A 20,224-nucleotide genomic window follows, 5' to 3' on the forward strand; every position below is an offset into this window, starting at 1 on the left:
AAAACATCATTATCTTTAATTAACTAAAGCACAAATAATTAAATAATTGCAAATAGAATTAATTTTAACATATTTTTGAACTGGATGCGTAAATGTCTGACATTTGACGTTCTTGTACCAACATGAGGAAAGAAAAAAATATATCACCATCTCTTTCATACGATGTTTACTATCTCCTCTCATGTCACAAGACATGTCAGCTGAGTCTTAGTCCTTCGTCTGCTGCTAAAAGTATATTAGAAAATCTTGTATTTTTAATATTTGTGTTTGATTTTCCAGTCGGTTACGTTATATACATTATCACAGAATCATGGGGCAAGATTCGGGAGTAAAGGATTTTCCTTCTTTGCCTGAAGACAAAATAGGTAAAATAGTGATTTTGGGTGCAACATTTGTGAGAACTTTATGTAACGATTTTTAATAATGACAAATATAAAAATTATAGATATGATTGCTGCTACCAGCTTATTACAACAACATGCTGCGGATATCCGTCAGCAAAAAATTAACTGGACATCATACTTACAGTAAGTACGCCTCAAGTTCTTAAGACAAGGGGTATCCGAATATCATGAAATAATAATTGTTGGCTTTGTGATATGAGGTTCCACCTGAATATTATGTTTTAGTGAAATATTTATACATCTCAACTTGCCAATTTAGATATTATTGGAGTGAATATTATCTAAATTATTTGAAAATCACTATACAATCATAATCTAATATTCATAAGTCTATTTTTTCTTTGTTCTGTATATTTAAGTGAATTTCTAAATTATTGTATCGCAAAAGTTTAATTTGTACATTAATTACATTTTGTCATAGGTCTCAAATGATCACTCAAGACGACTTTAATTTCATAAGTGCTTATGACTCTACTGATTCTAAGGGCCGCATAAGGCTTCTCACAGATCGCACTCAAGCAGCTAAAACATTTTTGAACATCCTAACACATGTCAGCAAAGATCAAACAATTCAATATGTTTTAATTTTGATTGATGACATGCTGCAGGTTTGTTTTATAAAGTGTAATATATAAGGTTGTAACTTTAGTTCAAAATTACCACACCCAGATATATTTTATATTAATTCTAAATATTTTAAAATAAGTTTTAAAGTTTTCATTTATACATCTTTCCTCAGGAGGATAGATACCGTGTCGATATTTTCCATGAGTATGCTGCTAAAACCAAGGAAAGTGTATGGGGCCCTTTCATGAATTTATTGAATCGTCAGGACAGCTTCATTGTTAACATGGATGCAAGAATTATTGCTAAAATTGCTTGTTGGTCCAGTACACAAATGAGTGAATCTGATTTGAACTTCTATTTGACTTGGATTAAAGACCAGCTCAGATATAATGTAACTATTAATGATATACACCTTACACATCAATATTATTTTGGAAACTTGAAATTAAAAAAAAAATTAAGCATTTTCAAAAAAAATTGATTCTATTATTGGAATATTTGGATTCATATATGTGATGATAGTACTATTAGTAATTATATCAACCAGCAAACCACTATTGATATATAATAAAATTGCACAATGGAATTTTTTTCTAGACATAATTTGTTTGGGCAATATGTGGTTTGTTGGTTGATAAATGTATACTGTAAATAACTTACTAACTTGTGTTCATGACATTCAACATGATGAATAACATTTTAACTTGTAAGTCAGATGTCTGTGTAAGTAATTTGCGATAGTCAGGTCATTTCTAGGAGCTTGAAGAAACATTAAATTAGTGTAAATTAACAATAATTATTATCGCGCAATGTTTATAAATGTGGTGATTGGTTATTTCGCATATGTAAGCCAAATCAAATTTATGTAAAAGGCATATATTCATTTCGATGCAGCTGTCAATATCTCTATGACATATTGGACACTGATAAATAGTCAAAAAAAATCTCATTTTCTCTAATCTTTTGCGGGTATCAATATATTTTCAATAGGATCTGCTATGTTCAATACTATTACAAAAGTTTGAGGCATAATATTCCTCATGCTACAACTGTTGTAATACAGAGGTGCCCCATAGTCATTTTTGAGATTATATAAAGTCTATAAGCTCACATTTTAGGGAATGGCATAACGTAGTATAATTTGTTTTTGATATATGGGGATATTTTAGATAAATGATCATGTTCGATTATTCATAAACCATCAATATACAACATTCTAACCAATTATTACAGATTTTGAACAACTTCTTTACTGAATTTCATTACAAATTTATTAGTGATATTTTGTACATTTTGAAATGAAAAACAAACATTGGATCTATAATTGTGTAATGTTGTGTAATGATGGTTTTCATTAAATATTTTGTACTAGTTCGGATAACTTTAGTAAAATGTATATCGGCTTATAGACTAGTACAGTGGTAACCCGACATACGAGTTTAATTCATTCCACATATCTCGAAGCAATTTTTCTCGTAGCTAGAGTTATACCCTTTATAAAACACCTTCTGTTTGAACACAGTACATATCTATGATGTGTTACACTCCTACATTATCGCCATCCTCATTTTTTCAATAATTTCACACTTAATTCAAGAAGCATAGCCCTTTTCTTTAAGCACACAGTTACATACTATTTTGTGAAAGTACAAAAAGCAAAAAAAAAACGCAAATTCAAAGTTTTAAATCTTACATTAATCATGTGGATAAATTGTTACTACACTATTGATATTAATATATAATTGAAATGAGTAACTGGTTAATAATTTACTATCATAAAACTGCCAAATTATTTTTATCATAATTAACATGTCAACTAAATTACTACTCACTCGTATCTCGAATTATTCCTGTATGTCGAAACAATGAATCGCTCTTTGGGCGGCTCGTATCTCGAAACATTCGTATGTCAGGTCACTCGTAAGTCGGGGTACCACGTATATCGCTTTCAATCTCTAACACTGACGACTTGTCTGTGCATTAAATGTCAATCCAAAACAATTGGATGCAGCCTCTGTTGAGATGATTGTTCCATGTGTAGAAATTAGTTCTCTCCAGATAATATTTATATGAATTATATTTAAAAAATATATATCGCAACACAAAAGGCTGAACAATATGCTGCGGCCAACCCGGTATTATCTCCAAGATTTGAAGGCTTTAAGGGCTGGGAGTCTATTAAGGAAAGCTACACTGAAATATCTAGCTGCATTGATGAAATCCCCGTTTCGGAGCTACCGGTATTAATAAATCTTTAAAAAAGAATACAATTATAAAAATACTAGAATAATTTAGTATATGATTTTTACATCCAATGTTGAAATGTGAACATAAGTTAGTAATGTATTTATTCTGGGAAGATGTACACTTTTTTTTGGGTATTTTAATGATTGAAATAACTAAACTGATAATTTTATAGACAACTGAATATATTCAGTCTGTGGCACGCTGTTTACAAATGATGTTAAGAGTTGATGAATACAGATTTGCTTTTGTGCAAGTCGATGGAATCAGCACTATTTTAACTATTTTGACTAGCAGAGTCAACTTCCAGGTAAATATATACTGGAACCAGGTATTATAATTAATTACAAAAGTAAAAAACAAATGATTCTATTATAATAGATCCAATATCAATTGGTATTCTGCTTGTGGGTTTTGACCTTCAACACGTTATTGGCAGAGAAAATGAACAAATTCAATGTCATTCCTATATTAGCTGATATTCTAAGTGATTCCGCAAAGGAAAAGGTTACTAGAATTGTACTGGCTGTTTATAGGAATTTAATTGAGAAAGTGGAAGATCAACAGGTATTGACATTGTAGTACTGAAAAATGAAGTATAATTTATACAAACTCATAAATAAATACATTCAATTTTTTTAGGTGGCCAAGGAGCATTGCATTGCAATGGTGCAAAGCAAGGTATTGAAACAATTATCCATCCTGGAACAAAGACGTTCAGATGATGAGGATATCGTTGCTGATGTTGAATATTTGACCGAAAAATTACAAGCTTCCATTCAAGACCTTAGCTCATTTGATGAATATGCTACAGAAATCAAGTCCGGCAGGTCAGTGCAGATAATTTGGCTGTGTATATCGTTTTAAGAATAATCTAATTTATTATATGTTATATATTATCATTTTAGATTGGAATGGTCACCTGTTCACAAATCTGCTAAGTTCTGGAGAGAGAATGCCCCACGTCTCAATGAGAAGAATTATGAGTTATTGCGTATATTGATCCACTTACTTGAAAGCTCTCGTGATCCCCTTGTTCTGTCTGTAGCCTGCTTTGATATTGGAGAGTACGTCAGGCATTATCCACGTGGCAAAAAGTAAACCTATCACTTATTGTATTAGAAAAAAAGACTTCTTACACTCACATTGTTCTGTTTTTGTTCCAGTATCATCGAACAGCTTGGTGGCAAACAACTGGTTATGCAATTATTGGCATATGAGGAACCAAATGTAAGATATGAAGCTTTGTTGGCAGTCCAGAAATTAATGGTTCATAATTGGTAAGTTGAAAACTACTTCAATATTACTAACATAAGATAAATTAAATATTATATAAATCATGAAAACTATTTACCAGTATATTGATTTTGGTATCTGTTGATAAATTGTATTTGTCCAACAACTTCTTTTCATTCTTTTGAATCTTTTATCAAATTGGTATCTTTGGCTTTCTGAAATATCTTGACAATTATTTAAAATTAATAAAATTATTTTAAAAAAGCTATTTACCAGTAAATAGATTTTAGTATTTGTTTCACAACTTCTACAACTGTTTATCCTCTCAAAGCTTCTACCAAATTAGTATCTTGATCTTTGTCAACTGAGTTTCCTTCACCTTGCGAAAATGGTTTTATTCAACATCCTTTCACAATTTTAGGGAATACCTTGGCAAGCAACTCGAGAAGGACCAAACCAGTGAAACTAAAGGAGCTGCTGCTAATACTGTTAATGTCAACGCTTAGTAAATCATGAGATTTACAATTTAATTATGATACAAAAAATATTCCATTATATATGTATACAGTTTTTACATAGTCTGTTGTTGTGTTGAACATATCTTTGTTGAAAGTTCTAAAATGTCGTACTAGAAAATTAGTTATATATTGTATATAATTATGCTGGAAGAAACAATGATATAATCATATGATTTGTTTCTTTTATGTGTTTGTTTTAACGAACATTGTTCAAAGTATTATATGTTTTAAGTGTACATAAATAATTTGTTATAAATATATATTCTTTTTTTAGATAATCCCTTCACTTGCAATGTAAAATGTTCTATATGGAGTGGCATATTATTAGATTCAAATATAGTCTCTGTTAATCATAAAATAGTTTTATTTTATTTTGAAATTATCACACAAAAATAAATATGTATACAGAAATAAATTACTACTTGGTATAAGAAATGAGGTCTGAAATGTTGTTTTCATAGGCTTGATAAATAAATTTAATAAAATTCTGTTCTAAACTTTTATGAAATATTTATAATAAATTTAAACTTGTATTAAATTAATAAAATCTTAATTTTTTATAGCACAACATTAGGAACACTTAAAAATTAACGTTACTGAAATTTTCTATAGTCAAAAATAAAATGTTTTGTATGTATTCAATAATATTTAAATTAAAAAGATCAATGGCATTTAATAATAAAAGAATGCAGAAACATGTGTATTATTGTTAACATTTAGTATGACCCACTATCCTGTTTTATGCTGATTTTAACATATTAAGGAATTCCAAATATGTACATTTTAATTATGGCTCAAAAAAATTTTCTAATGCGGTCAAATAGCTGGACATTCAAATATTTAATTGATACAAAAATTAATTTCTTGCAAAAAATGGTCATACTGGATGAATAAAATTCATACTGAGTCACATTTTTCCCATATAGATCGAGTTTTTTTTTTTTCAAAACATTTAATATAAAACTTATAACTATATAGTTTCATTGGGCCAATAAGCAATATGTTATTATTAAACCAAATAATTAAAGCTATCACATAACATAAAACATCTAACAATGCATACTGACGTTTAAATTTTGTATTATCAGGAATGTATAAAATTATTGTAATATTACTTTACATGTGTATTATACATGATCTGAATGCTGTTCATTTATACATATTAGCTTTTTCAAACTCAACAAATAAAATACTTATGACACTCATCATGTCGCTCTATAATTATATTCGTTCGACGTTTTGTTGTAACACAAAAACTGTGAACAATTTCTAAACATTTAGTATATTACAGCCCTCTTTTTCTTAGAGATCGCTTTATATTATTATATATTTTATAATGACTAGTGTTCCTAATACAAAATCACAAAACATTATGTGATTGTATGCAGATTTGTTCGTAAGTAATGCTTTGATGACAATATGTGTTATTAAAGTACGCTATAAATTTTTCACAGTGTATTTTCCATGAAATTTTACTGCAAAAATAAATGGATCATTCTTTTACAAACCGCACGGCAACCAAATCTTGACATTTTAGAATTGTCTAAAATTTTCTTTTATACATATATATACATGTACTGTATATAAAATCATTATATATTGTATATAAAATCAGGACTTTGCTAAAAAAAAAATTTTTTTACATAAATATTTATTTTTGATATATGGATCGTGATGATCAGATCAGTATTGTTTTTGAAATAAACCTTCTTTAGGCACGACTAGGGTGTAAATATGTGAAAATACAACGGGAGAACGTTACGCTCGAGTCGAGTGCCAATGATTCATCATTCGCTCTCGATGATATCATTTCTATACGGGCCGACTGTGATAGGTCGTCGTGTTGCGTGGGAGTGTTCTTTGATTGTATGCGAATTATAAGTATATTATAATAATTTATAATTTATTATTATATAAATATGTATAATGTCTGACATTAAAAAATGTGTGCATAGTGAGTGTTTCCATATTACTAAGAAACATTATTCAAAATTGTTATATGGTATATTTATTTTGAACTTAAATGCAATGTCTTACAATAGCAAAACAGTTTTACTTCAATCGCGTGTGAACCTTACGCGCACTCTTTTAACTTAATCAACTCAACTTTAAATTAATTTGTTTTTTTGCAATTTGCAGGTTTTAAAACAAGTAAAGTTCGGAATTTTTTAACAACAATATTTGAAAGTCGAGGGATTTTTAAGTTAGATGCAACAGAGACTCCAACTCATTGTACAAAATTAATTTTGTAGTAGAGAAAGACAAATTTTTTGTTTTTCAATGAATTCAAGTTGGGGGAGGGTAGGTAAACAATTAATTGTTCTTATTGTTGAACAAATTGCAAAAAACTTTTTTTTTAATTACTTTAAAATTGACTCCAAAATAAGTATAATAAAAGAAACCAATACGGAACTGATCATCACAACTGGGATAAATAATTTAACGCAGAGAAAGTTTATGAAAATTGAGCGAATTATCCATATTTCAATCACGAATATTTACGTAAAAAATTTGTTTCTCAAAGTTCTGAAATATGTGTCCAATGATTTCATTTATAATATCTGTATATATATACACATATACAAGTGTCTCAGAACCAGTCATGTGAAACACAGAAAAAAATCTATCATATGCAATTTGAAAATTATATGCAATTAAGTAAAACCTAAAACCTAAAACTGAGCTTAAGTCAAACTGTAACCATTTTCGATAATTTATTAATATTTTTATTATTTTTGATCATGCAAACATGAAAACCATAACCATAAATAACATTTCTAAGACTACAGTCTATAATCATGACACAATTGTCCCAGAATTTGTTAAAATATGAATTTATAATGTTGAAAGTTAATCGACTTTGAGGGCAATCCTTTAAAAATGGTGTACTAATATAATAATATGTCTAGGAAAGTTCCATTAAAAGTTCGCGCATTTAATAAGTATTCCAAAATTGTACTTGTTATTTGCATACTGAAAAATACAAGCAAAACAGTTGAAACCTCAGAATAGCACAAAAATTTCTAATGCATTTCAATCACAATCAATTCAAATACCACAATTTTCAAACTGCATGCGAAGATTTTTTTTCTATTTTTTTCAATACTGACGGCTTTTTTTTCAATAGTTCAATCATTACTATCATCCCGTTTCGGCTTGACTTTGAGTTCTGGAACACCCTACATGCATATATTAATATTTATTTATCTAGAAACAGTTTTGTTGTTGTAAAATAACCCTAAAAGTAATAATCACTAAAATAAATCGCATATATTAAATTTGTTTTAGAAATCAATAAAGTTAATAAATTAATATTTTCATACAGTAATTAATAAAATTTATAATATAATATGATGTATCATATCATAAACTTCATTTATATTACTAATAATTTTGATTTAAGTAAAATTTAGATAAAGATTACCTTGCAAACTACTTCTAGCATCATGGCTAAATTTTGAACAGTTTTCGAGACGGAACATTTTGCTGAACTTGTTATCAGATTTCGTGAATTTGGTTAAATTGTAAGAAAATCATTAATATTTTCCAATTTGACTTCCTCACAAACTGAATGCACGAAAAACTTCTCAATATGTACTTAACTGATTCAAAAGTGGAAACAGTCTCTGCACCAGCTGACATCTCTTTTTTCAATGCTCTGCACTTCAAGTTTTGATTCTTCTGCCCATTTTAATGAATCCATTTTTTTGATTTCCATTTCTGCTAGTATCACCATTGCTCAAACGTCCGTTTTTCGTTCGACTTTCGAACAAAACATCTGACTCGGTGTCACTATCCGATTGCGATATCATTCTTGAGACTGTTGAATTATAATTTTAATTTTATGTATATAAAGGATTATAAATAAAGGTTATAAATTGTAAATAAAGATAAAAAAAACTAGTTGGGTGCATGGCATCGTGCCTTAAGCCAAATTGCTGGAACTTCCCGCACCGTAATTAAAGATCTTGGTACGGAACTCAAAAAAAATTACACAAAATGTGTACACATATAAAATCTCTATAAAATATCTGATAATTTGATGTACATATGTCCAATTAACATTTTTGACCGCAAAATGACATTTTTAACTTATTTTTATTGAAAGTCCATAACCGCTAGACCTGCCTTCCCAAAATTTTATTCAGTTCTTCATCTTGTCTATAGAAGTAAAATGTTTTTTGAATTATTAAAATCGGACGCTCCGTTCTCTTAAAAATGAGTTACAGTTTTTGGCACTTTTTGCTCCGTATCTTCGGAACAGCTAGATTTGCCTTCGCAAAAAACTAATCAGCACGTCATCTTATCAATACGAATCGAATGTTTTTTGAATTATTCAAATCGGTTGATCGGTGTTCCCGAAATCGTCGACGAAAATTTGTATCCGCACACATACATACACACTCACACACGCACACAAACACACACAAATACATTCATTTTTTCTTAAGTATTCCAAAATATTCAGAAACCTTTAAAACGTAAAGATATATAAATATTTTCATTTTCGATTTTTTCGATTACTATAACGTACCCTACGGGAAGTTAAATAAAGGTTCATAAATATTTTTATTGCTACACATAAAAACATCTGGTAAAATTTACAGAAATAGTCTCAATGCTAATTTGAAGTTTTGAATTAATGATTGAATTGAGGAGTAACTATGACCAACGTGAAGACAAAAACCGTTTGATGCAATTAATGATGATAAAGCACGTTGCATGAACTTCTCAATATGCAATAAAAATAGCCTATATAATCTTCAACCGTTTGTTTCGAAAATAAAATTTTCGATTTTCACTAATCAAAGTGTGTATTTCCCTTGATATCTTTCAAACAAATTTACATTATCTGCAATTGTAATAATTGCATTTATCACATGCATGAATATCACTTGGGTATAGATTTGCCAAATTAAGACTTACATAGTGTATGTCCTAAGCATTTTTTGTAGTTCTATATTATTTCAGGATAACCATAAACTCGATCAGTGTGCAATGTTTTATTAAAATCGTCAAAACAATATTTTTCAAGTATTGAAAAAATATCAGAAATCAATCAGAAAGTTTCTCAACTGATATCTGGTAAAAAGTTTATGGGTTTACAAAATCAGTTCAGGATTGTTGGTAAAAACGTTGACTTTTGCATTTATGTGAACATAATAGATAAAACCAATCACGACGACCAATAATAAGAAACGGCCCGGCCGATCATCGCGCAAAAGTAACCAATGAGAAAAATCTTAATCCAGTGTCATCAAATTGATCAAATCAGTGCAGCTTGAACACACAAAAACCGCTTTGCATACAAAATTTCACAACAATACACATATACTTTTTCCACTATTGAAGTCAAACTAATTGGGTCAAGAAAACGTTAAATTAGCAAATCGTATTTTCTGCTCTTCCGACTTACTATTAAAAAAAAAAAAATCCCAGGCAACAATGTTGTTCAGTATTGCTCATAATAATAAGTATCAAATTGGAAAAATAGCAAAGTAGCAAATTTGGGTGCACAAACTATTTAAAAACATGCATGTCAATTATAGTCTAACAAATAATTATATTTGTATTGAATGTAGAAATTTATAAATTAACACAATACAAGAGATTTTTGTATATATTGGTTTAAAGATTTCAAAAAAGAAAAAATTCTTGTAAAAATTTACAATTGGTTATAAGGTTAGACATGTCAATAACAAAAAAGTTATAATAAAAGTTTGAATGTAATGTTTAAAAAATTTATAAATATAAGTTTGAATGTAAAAATTTATAATCTATCATATTACGAGAGATTTTTGAATATATCAGATTGAAGATATCGAAAAACAATAATAAAACATTAGTAAAAACTCACAATTTGGCGTTTCATCCTTATCACCTATCAGTTTATATTTTTTGTTAGCGCCTGGTCTACTCAAACATAGTTTATGGCAAAGACAGGCTAGACCTCCAACCACACAAACTGTAACTATAAATATGCTAAGAACAACATACAGTATGGACCAATCTGAAATAAATTTAACAGTTAAAATAATAATATATATACTCATGTTTGTTATTATTAAGTTACTATTAGAAAATATTTCACTATATTTACCGCAATTGCTTTCGCTTCCTCTAAAATATTTAGCAAAATAATCTTCCATCCAAAATGCTTCACATAAGCAGGTTCTGGTGTCTGGATCACAAACTCCGTGCCCGGAGCAAGAATTTTGGCATATCAAGGTACGAATCTGAATCACTGATATCTCTAACAGACCAGTGTCTTGTCTAAAACGATTCTTCAGCATAGCCACAACTGCAGGGCCAGGCATTATTGATGATTTGCGAGTTACCGTCTGAAAGATAAAAATGAGAGAAAAATTATAAAAAAAATATTCAGGTGCCGTAAATAACTATGAATTTATAATTATGAAATATTATTAGAGGCATGAACTTTAAGAAAGACCAACAAAAACTATCTGGCAAATTTTGAAATGTGGTGCTGGAGGCAAAAATAGAATATAAAATAAACTGATAAGATAACAAAGTGCTGAGAAGAGTTGGCGAAGATAAAATTCTAAAGAGCATGATCATTAAAAGAAAACGAACCTGGATCAGACTCTTTCTGCAAAAGAGTGCCTCCTACATGACGTCGTCTCAGGTAAAATAGAAGGACTGAAAGGATTGGGATGTAGAATACAGATGACTGATGACTCATGCGAGGATAAAACATACAGGAAACTGAAAAACAAAGCACAGCACCAGGAAGTAAGGAAGTAGAAGTTTTGAAAGGAAAATGCATAAAAGTAAATAAAAAGTGATTAATCGTAAAAAATGGTAAAGGAAATAATAAACAAAGGAGGGAAAAAAAATCATTGATTTATGATCCTCTCACACAATAAATTATACCATTTGTTATTATTAAATAGAATGTTAATATGACAGTTACTTGTAATGTTTGTAATGTTAAAATAGTAATATTACCAAAAACTATGAACTCAAATTACATCATCATTTACAATAAATATCCATTGTAGTACAACTGATAGTTAATATATGAACTTTATGGAAAAATGTGATGACAGGTATGATTTGCAAAATCAGTAAACTTTGATTTACAAAAACTCTCTATTATAATTAAATAAATTGGAATGCGCAGGGAATGCCACAGACATTCCATTATATATCACAACGTAACAGTCGATATATTCTAATGCAATGGTACTTACATCATTTTTTTCAACATAAAATAGCAAGATAGTTCGTCCTGTATGCAATTCTTGTGTAAGATCTCGGATATGGAGACTGGTGTCCACTCCAAGTAATAGTTGAAGTTTTTGTTCAAATGCTTTCACCTTAAGTTATTAAAAATTAAATTACATTAGATAACTGAAAAATATGTACTCTTAGCAAACCCATATTAGTTACCTGTGATTCAGTAAGCATTCCAGCGTCAGCATTTAGGGTCAGTTGCACTAAATGTAAGCTTAGAGGATCGGGATGTATTATAACACTAACTGCATCTTCACTTGATAAACCTTGCGCATCTGTGACCTTTAGCTTGAATACATATCTCCCAGCCACTAAGTCAGTTAACTGCAATCATAAAATATATGAATTGTAATCACACTACTATAGTGAACCAATTTTAAAATTAAATAATGATAACAATAAGATTTACAGTTAAATTTTCTATTTTTATTTTATTATCTTATCAAATTTTTTTCTTGAGTTGTTCTATTAAAATTAGCAATGCACAAAGAATAAAAATAAAAATATTAAGATTTTATTGAATAAAATGGTAGTCAGTTGATAAATGAAGATATTAAATACAAGTTTTTCTAACTTACAATTTGAAATATTTTACCTTAAGAATGGAGCTGTTCATCCCTTCTAAAATTCTTCCAGCAGCAAGAGACGCACCGTCTCTACTCCAAGTCCAATTAGTAATTTTCAAATCATCATGTGAATTAGAACCATTTAAAATTAGATAATTCAAGGGCAGTGTTAAACTCTGGTCTCCACCAGCATTTGCCACAGGTCTACTATTTTGAGCTAAAAATATATAACAATATCAATATTGTTTCTTACAAAAAATTATTAATACATAAATTTAAAGCATACTTTGTAAAACTGTTACTGTCATTGTATCACTCGCTTTATTACCACTATTGTCAGTCACAGTTAGTTGCATAATATATGTACCAATTGTTAAACTAGTGGCATTGGCCAATGATTCATTATTTTTTAAAATAATGCTGTTAGAAGGGCCAGAAACTTGGGACCATTCATAACGTACAATTTTATCATCATCTTTTGATAAAGTTCCATTGAGTACACTCCATGTTTGTGGAAGGATAACTGACTAAAAATTTTAAAATGTATTATATATGCATGTACTAATAAAGTAAACTTAAATATACCTGATCATTTCCAGCATTTGCCTCTGGCGGTTTATTACTTGGTGGTTTCACAAAAACGTGTACTTCAGCTTCACTAGATTGATCACTAGAGTCAGTTACTTTGAGAACAAAAGTATACATTCCTTCTTCTAAGTTTGATAACTTCAAATAAGGTGTTCTGGTATCCTGCATGTCAACAGCTTTAGACTGATCAGAGCTGGCTTTAGTCCACTGCCAAGTAACAATTTCCCTGCAAGCCAAAAAAGTATTGTAGTAAATAAAACAAATATTGAATTTTTCCGTTATATATTATAAATTTTATTATACCTGTCATCTGTACTTAAATTTCCATTCAAAGTTAAATTATTGTGTGGTAAATATATTATAACATCTTCACCAGCAATTGCACTTGGAGGGTAATCAATTCCTTTAATTACAGTAATGTTACCAGTTGTAGAATTTAGAACATGATCCGTATCTTCTACAGTTAATTTAAAAGTGTAATTTCCTGGTAATGTTAAATCTGATAATTGTAAAGTTGGGGTTTCGGGTAAATTGGGTTGGTAACCTAATGGACCTTGTTGGAGCTCCCAATGCCAACGTACAATACCATCATCATCCTAAAAAAAATACGCATTGACAAATAATTGAAACCAAATATGAAAGTAATAAGTAATTTAGGTTCTAAATAATTAAAGTAGAGTTTATTTTTTGTAGTTTACTAAATTTATGCAAAAGTTTAAATACATACAAAGCTGGTGCTTCCATCCAAAACTGCACCAGTATTTGGAAGTTTTACAGTTTGACTAGTTGGGGTAATTATTACTATAGGTGCTTTATTTATTCTGTTCTTTGGTAAAACAGTAACATTTGCAAATGCTTCTCCATAAGCACCATCTCCTTTTACAGACACCTATAAAATTTATAATATAAATACATTAATAAATAATTAAAAATAGTTTAAAACAATTCAAATTTCGTCTCACTTTAAATCTATATAGTCCTTCGGTCAATTGAGAAAGTTTAATTGTCCCACCAGTCTGTTCTGTCATAGTACCAATATTTCCTCTTTCAGGTTGAGAAACTAAAGTCCAAGTAAATTCATATGTTTTGTCTGAATTCACATTCGGAATAGTATAAGCAGAGAGCGTAACTTCATTTTCAGGAAGACGTACTTCTTTGTTCATCACAGAAACTTTCAAGGTCTTCTGTGCTAATTCTGGCTGTAATATTTTATTTAAACATGAGCCAAGTTCTATATAATACATTCAAATTATATAAACATAAATTTTAAATAAACTGTTAAATAATTTGCAGGCTTAAGTATGTACAACATAACATCAAATTAACAAATACCTTTGATGTTGTAGAAGGTGTATTTGGAGCTATTGAGTTATTATTGCTATTAGTCATCTGCAAATTTGTTGAAATTGTTTTTATTTCATTGCTTGTAGAAACTCTATCATTATCAATTTCGCATACTCCAGAATCTCGCCTCACATAACCATTAATGCAATTACAGATACCTGATCTAGATTTTGGTTGAATGGGATAACAATCTTCATTCCTAGGACAATCTACTACAATTCCTACTTCACAAGGTTTTACAGTTACTTTAGACAACATCGAACCTTCCATAATCATATCATCACTAGGATATTGTTCATCAAAACGAGTATATTGTAAATTATCAAAGTATCTATCTGAAGGTTTAGAAATGTAAGGATTTAGTATTTCATCATTGTATGAATATTTAAATTTATTTCTGTATCTATTTTGATGATCAGTGTTGTCAAGCTCATCATCACTGTAGTGATCAACCAGTTCTATGTTATCATTTAAATTTGATTCTGCTATTATCTTTTTCCATGTATAATCTACAACAATAACCAAATGAATTATATACGATTTATTTAACCTATTGCAAAAGTGAAGAATGTTTGTGTGTTGAAAGGCAAAACAGATTTATTAAATAATATAATGATTATTTAAAATATGATTATAGATAGTTATATTTCTACTATAATTTTATACATACCATCATCAGATATAGTATTAACCAAAACCATTTTTGTAATTGATGCTTGTGATTCTCTGTATAAAGGCAAACAAAGTTGATTTGTTGCACATGATATATGATAACAAGTTGTATTGTGTTGTAGAGCTACATGGCACTTATCGGCTAGACAACAAGAAGCTACACATTGATCTATGTCTTTTGAAGGCTTATATTCAGAAAAATTCCCAGCACTATAATTTCCTGAATTTAGAAATAATAAATCAATATCTGAATATAAAAATTACAAAAACATTAGAAAGAATATGTATAACAATAAATAAGTAGAGCCCTATTAAAACACATATATAATTGACTTATTTATATTAAATCATACAAATTAATAATTGCAAACTCAAAAAATTTAAACTTATATTTAGCGCAATTTATGAAAATAATTTATATAATTTATGATATACATTTTTGCACATATAATTAAATAATAACATATACATTTTTTATATAAATTGTGAAAAAATAAACCTATAACATAGAATTTACCAATATCTATATTAACTCTGCAATTTATAGAAATTGCAAAATTTTAGAATATTATACTTGTTTTTAGTATTTGCTCTTTAATGTAAGAAGTTAATAATAAATAGAATAATCATTTCAAAATTCAACAGACAAGAAATGAAGTTCATAACCTAAACTAATTTAAATATTTTGAAATAATATCTACCAAAGATATTAATTTGAAACGAAATACACACTGTCATTTAATTAATCTCATATTTACCGATGGGCGCAAATCCATTGAAAACTCGCGGATAAATCCGCGGGCATCTTTCCAAAATATCTCCATTATTTACATTATCACAACTTATATATGTAAAAAAGACTATCAAGATAATATTTATTGTCCAGCTCTTTATATTATTGTCCACCATGTTTCTAAATACTGCAAATGAAACCGTTTCCACATATAAATTAATTATATTTTTAACTCTGACAGATGGTTTCTTATCTATATTGTTACGAGAAAGGATTAAAAAAAAAGGGATCCAGTGATGAACATCAAAACATAGTGATAGTTCATGAAACATAAAATGAATTTGTGAACTCACAATTTTATTTGTTTCTGCATTGGAAATTTTGAAATTGTACCTACACTAATTTGAAAAAAATTATTTAGCCATCTTGAATCATATGTCATTTTCCACGCATTTTCCTATACAATCAACAGCTGGCAAAGAAGATGGTGCTGCCATCTTTCTCTCGAGCGCGGTAAATGAAAAGAAATACGTGAGAATTTTCTGGAGTCTTACTAGAATTAAAGTTGATTCAAATAAGACTCCAATAATAATTAATTAAGAGTAAATTGCAATAATAAATTATATTTTCGGCATTATATCATTGTCAAACTAGCGGTGCATGACGATGTGCCTCGAAGCAAATTGTTGGAACTTCCAGTACCAAAAATTATTTTTTTAAAAAAAATTTTTTGAATTTTTTTTTTGAAAACTTTGAAAAATTAGATTTTGAAAATTTCAAATTTTTTGAAAAAATTGACTTTTTTGAAAGATTTGTTTTTTTTTATATTCTGAATTTTGATTTGTTTTTAAAATTCAACTTTTTTCAAAGCAATCGCGCTGCGTGACTGTTTTAGAGAGAACATATCTAAGCGCGTAAGCGTCGCGTAATAGTCTAGCGGATAAACATTGGTACGGAACCCATACAAATACAAACCAAATTCGAAATATCTAATAATTTGATATGCATATGTTTAATAATCATTTTTAACCGTCATATGGCTTTTTCTTACTTTTTTATTGAGTTTCCGAAATCGCTGAACCTGCTTTACCAAAAATTTAACCACTTTTTCATTTCGTCAATATAAATAAAATGTTTTTTGAATCATTCAAATCGGATGTTCTGTTCTCTCAAAAGCCATTTTTGGCACTTTTTGCCCCGTACATTCGAAAGGGTTAAACTTGCCTTTGCCAAAAACTAATCAGCACGTTTGAAAACGTGCTAAAAAATTTTATATGTGTGTGCGGATACAAATTTTCGTCGACGATTTCGGGAACACGGTTCAACAGATTTCAATTATTCAAAAAACATTCGATTCTTATTGATAAGGAGATGTGATGATTAGTTTTTGGTAAAGACTGGTTTAGCCATTTCGAAAATACGGGCAAAAAGTGCCAAAAACCGTAACCCAGTTTTTAAGGGAACGGGGCGTCCGATTTTAAAATTCAAAAAACATTTTTTGTATTGACAAGATAAAGAACTGACTTGGGAAAGCAGGTCTAGCAGTTTCAGAGATCTAGTAAAAAACGTGAAAAAATGCCTTTTGGCGGTAAAATGATCATTAGACATAAGCATATCAAATAATCAGATATTTTATAGAGATTTTAATAATATGTATAAATTTTGTTTATATTTCTATGGGTTCCGTAATATCGTTTGTCCGTTAGACGGCGACACGGCGCTTACGCGCTTCGATATTTCAAAAGTCTTTTTTCCAAAAAAATCAATTTTTGTCAAAAATGTACAAGTTCTCAAAAATAGATTTTTTTCAAAATTAAAAAAAAAATAATTTCTTGTACAGGAAGTACTAGCAATATTTGCCTTTGCACCAGTAGTTTTTTTATTTTCCCAAACCAAAAAATAACATTCAAATTTCGTTTAAAATCTATCACTGGTTTCGAGTGCGATACCGACCTTGGCCATCTTGATATCAAGCAGTAGTGATATCAAAATTTTACTTCCGATTTACTTGAGATAAAAAATTGCCTTCATGGGCATTGCCGAAAAAATAATTAAGTCAAAGTTACTAGTTATGTATAAAAACAAATCGCAACTAGCAAGGGCAACTACTACTGCCTTCTAATAGCCTTCTGTTAAATTAACAAAATAATTACTGAATGTCATAGTATAATAAGAGACAGATTGTAATTCAAATAAAAATAATAAGAATTATTTAGCTGATTTATTTACATTTCTGTTCAGTTTCATGTTTAATTATTCCAACTTTCCTAATATTTTTATGATCTCAATGTTACGTAAAACAAGTTATCTTATCAGAAAACGCGGCTGTATCAAGGATGGATTTTAAACGAAAAAATGCAATAAATTTATTGCGTCTTATCTAACATCATAATTAGTTTTTCATTATTGATGTTTATAACTTATTGATTTTTATTCATTTTCTGACATTTATTATGCAATGATTATATGGTAATATTGGAAATAGTACAGAAACATTAAGATAATTATAATAATTATATGGAAAGCTATTTTAAAGTGCTCAAAATATTTATTTTCTATACCATAGAGAAATATTGATATAATATTGACAAAAAAAATATTGTGTTGAAATTGACGTATTTTTAGTGGAAGAGAAAATGACAAAAGTGAAATGACAAAACAAACGTAATTTTAATAATAATAATATTATATATAAAAACATTCTTTGTAGAGCACGTTCTAATTATGTTAACTAACTTTCTCTAATTATATATGTTAAAAACATATTCGTGCCCCTAGGTTAAATAATCTTGCTTAACAAAAAGCAATATTTTTATTTAACAAAATCAAATATGAAAAGAATATTGAATTCATTTATAATGATTTTTATAATTAATTCGTCAACAAATTACGTTATCAAGCACATGCAAAATATTATATCGATCAAACGTGGTCAAATCAACGGAAATAAAATTATATATTTCCAAAAATATAGAGCACAAGAGGAATTAGAAGTACAGTTATCCACTGATTTACATGTAATTTTTTTTCAGAGGTTCCAGGTTCGATACCCGCCTCGGACAGCCTAATTACTTGAAAATATAGATGGCAATATGTTTTCGAATGAAGAGAGCAACGACTAAATTGAAAAAAAATCATCATTATTACAGAAATAATAATACAAAATAAAAATTATGTAATAGAGAGGACAACCGTTTGGGTGCCCTCTGATCTATAAAAAGAGCAATGTCGTAAGAAGTGAGCACAATAGCTCATAAGACTCAATAATTAATAATAGAAAAATATTTTATATAAATACTTGAATGAGTACATAAATGTTTGGATTGCTACATATTTGATTATAGAATTTCAAAAATCTATAACTGGATTGCAAATTCGAAAACCTTTCTTATATCGAAAATAATTCGAATTTTAATTTGAATTTTTGCTAAAGCTCTAAAGCTTACTTATATACTTGAAATAAATAATTTGAACTTTTTTAATTTAATTATATAATTCTAATAAATATTAGACAATGTTCTTCATATTAAATTTGATTGAGTTTTGTTTATTTACTTTTCTGTAAACATATATAAGTTACAGTATTTTAGGAATCTGTTTGAAATATTTAATTTTCCTCGAATGTTCCATAACGATATCGGAAGTTCCAGCAATTTGCCTTAAGGCATGATTCCATACACCACTAGATTTTTCGTACAATCAACGTTTTCTATTACATAAAATACGTAATTAAATGTTAAAACATCAGAATTTTCATCAACACTACAGCACATTTTAATCAGCAACTTGCTAATAATATTTGCTTTAATAATATACATTAATATATTAACACACACACACACACACATATATGTATATATATATATATTATATATATACTAGCTGACCCGGGGCAAACGTTGTTAGCGATAAAAAATATTTCTAGAAAATTTTTAGTCTAGCATTATGCTGCTTCATGCTTGGTGAATCGAGTGAAATTAAAAAATCTGTGGAAAAAATTACAGCTTTGTCATAAATTTATTTAGTACCTAGACCCTCTCAAAAATTGCTACTTTTTTGTTAAATTGCTCTTTCTGCAAGCCATTCATAAACTAT

General features: G+C 28.7%; 2 protein-coding genes across 3 annotated transcripts; one reads left to right on the forward strand and one right to left on the reverse strand.

Annotated features, from left to right (window-relative positions):
• The first annotated feature begins 191 nt into the window (after positions 1 to 191).
• Positions 192 to 5,145, forward strand: LOC113378866 (V-type proton ATPase subunit H). 2 transcript variants are annotated; one of them, XM_026619498.1, is made up of 11 exons: positions 192 to 365; positions 446 to 527; positions 826 to 1,012; positions 1,144 to 1,362; positions 3,080 to 3,211; positions 3,391 to 3,525; positions 3,597 to 3,782; positions 3,858 to 4,045; positions 4,124 to 4,312; positions 4,382 to 4,495; positions 4,873 to 5,145. In XM_026619498.1, exons 1-11 carry the CDS (start codon positions 311 to 313, stop codon positions 4,955 to 4,957), a joined length of 1,572 nt encoding a protein of 523 aa, XP_026475283.1. In that variant the 5' UTR covers positions 192 to 310; the 3' UTR covers positions 4,958 to 5,145. The 2 variants fall into 2 exon arrangements, with proteins under 2 accessions (XP_026475283.1, XP_026475284.1); XM_026619499.1 differs by lacking the exon at positions 3,080 to 3,211 and having other exon boundaries at positions 4,873 to 5,142.
• Positions 5,146 to 8,503: 3,358 nt separating this feature from the next.
• LOC113376864 (dyslexia-associated protein KIAA0319-like protein) lies at positions 8,504 to 16,500 on the reverse strand. Its single transcript, XM_026616942.1, has 15 exons — positions 16,483 to 16,500; positions 16,155 to 16,382; positions 15,395 to 15,616; positions 14,713 to 15,233; positions 14,343 to 14,579; positions 14,108 to 14,269; positions 13,684 to 13,976; positions 13,378 to 13,606; positions 13,079 to 13,319; positions 12,822 to 13,009; positions 12,383 to 12,550; positions 12,184 to 12,309; positions 11,070 to 11,310; positions 10,827 to 10,979; positions 8,504 to 8,789 (listed from the first exon to the last, which is right to left on the reverse strand). The coding sequence occupies exons 2-15, from the start codon at positions 16,303 to 16,305 to the stop codon at positions 8,635 to 8,637; spliced, it is 3,087 nt and encodes a 1,028-aa protein (XP_026472727.1). The 5' UTR covers positions 16,306 to 16,382; positions 16,483 to 16,500; the 3' UTR covers positions 8,504 to 8,634.
• Positions 16,501 to 20,224: the final 3,724 nt, after the last annotated feature.

The sequence above is a fragment of the Ctenocephalides felis genome, unplaced genomic scaffold (assembly GCF_003426905.1).
Source record: "Ctenocephalides felis isolate EL2017-DRISC unplaced genomic scaffold, ASM342690v1 CF-g0.4_SCAFFOLD_01886, whole genome shotgun sequence".
Taxonomy (NCBI): Eukaryota; Metazoa; Arthropoda; class Insecta; order Siphonaptera; family Pulicidae; genus Ctenocephalides; species Ctenocephalides felis.

Bases quoted from the DNA above. Each gene is read 5' to 3' on its own strand.
- LOC113378866 (XM_026619498.1), top strand. From the start codon at position 311: ATGGGGCAAGATTCGGGAGTAAAGGATTTTCCTTCTTTGCCTGAAGAC. The intron at 3,212-3,390 runs GTATTAATAAAT...ATAATTTTATAG, and splicing joins TCCCCGTTTCGGAGCTACCG to ACAACTGAATATATTCAGTC. The intron at 3,783-3,857 runs GTATTGACATTG...CAATTTTTTTAG, and splicing joins AGAAAGTGGAAGATCAACAG to GTGGCCAAGGAGCATTGCAT.
- LOC113376864 (XM_026616942.1), bottom strand. From the start codon at position 16,305: ATGGTGGACAATAATATAAAGAGCTGGACAATAAATATTATCTTGATA. The intron at 14,270-14,342 runs GTGAGACGAAAT...TAAATTTTATAG, and splicing joins AAGGACTATATAGATTTAAA to GTGTCTGTAAAAGGAGATGG. The intron at 13,010-13,078 runs GTATGCTTTAAA...ATATATTTTTAG, and splicing joins GACAGTAACAGTTTTACAAA to CTCAAAATAGTAGACCTGTG.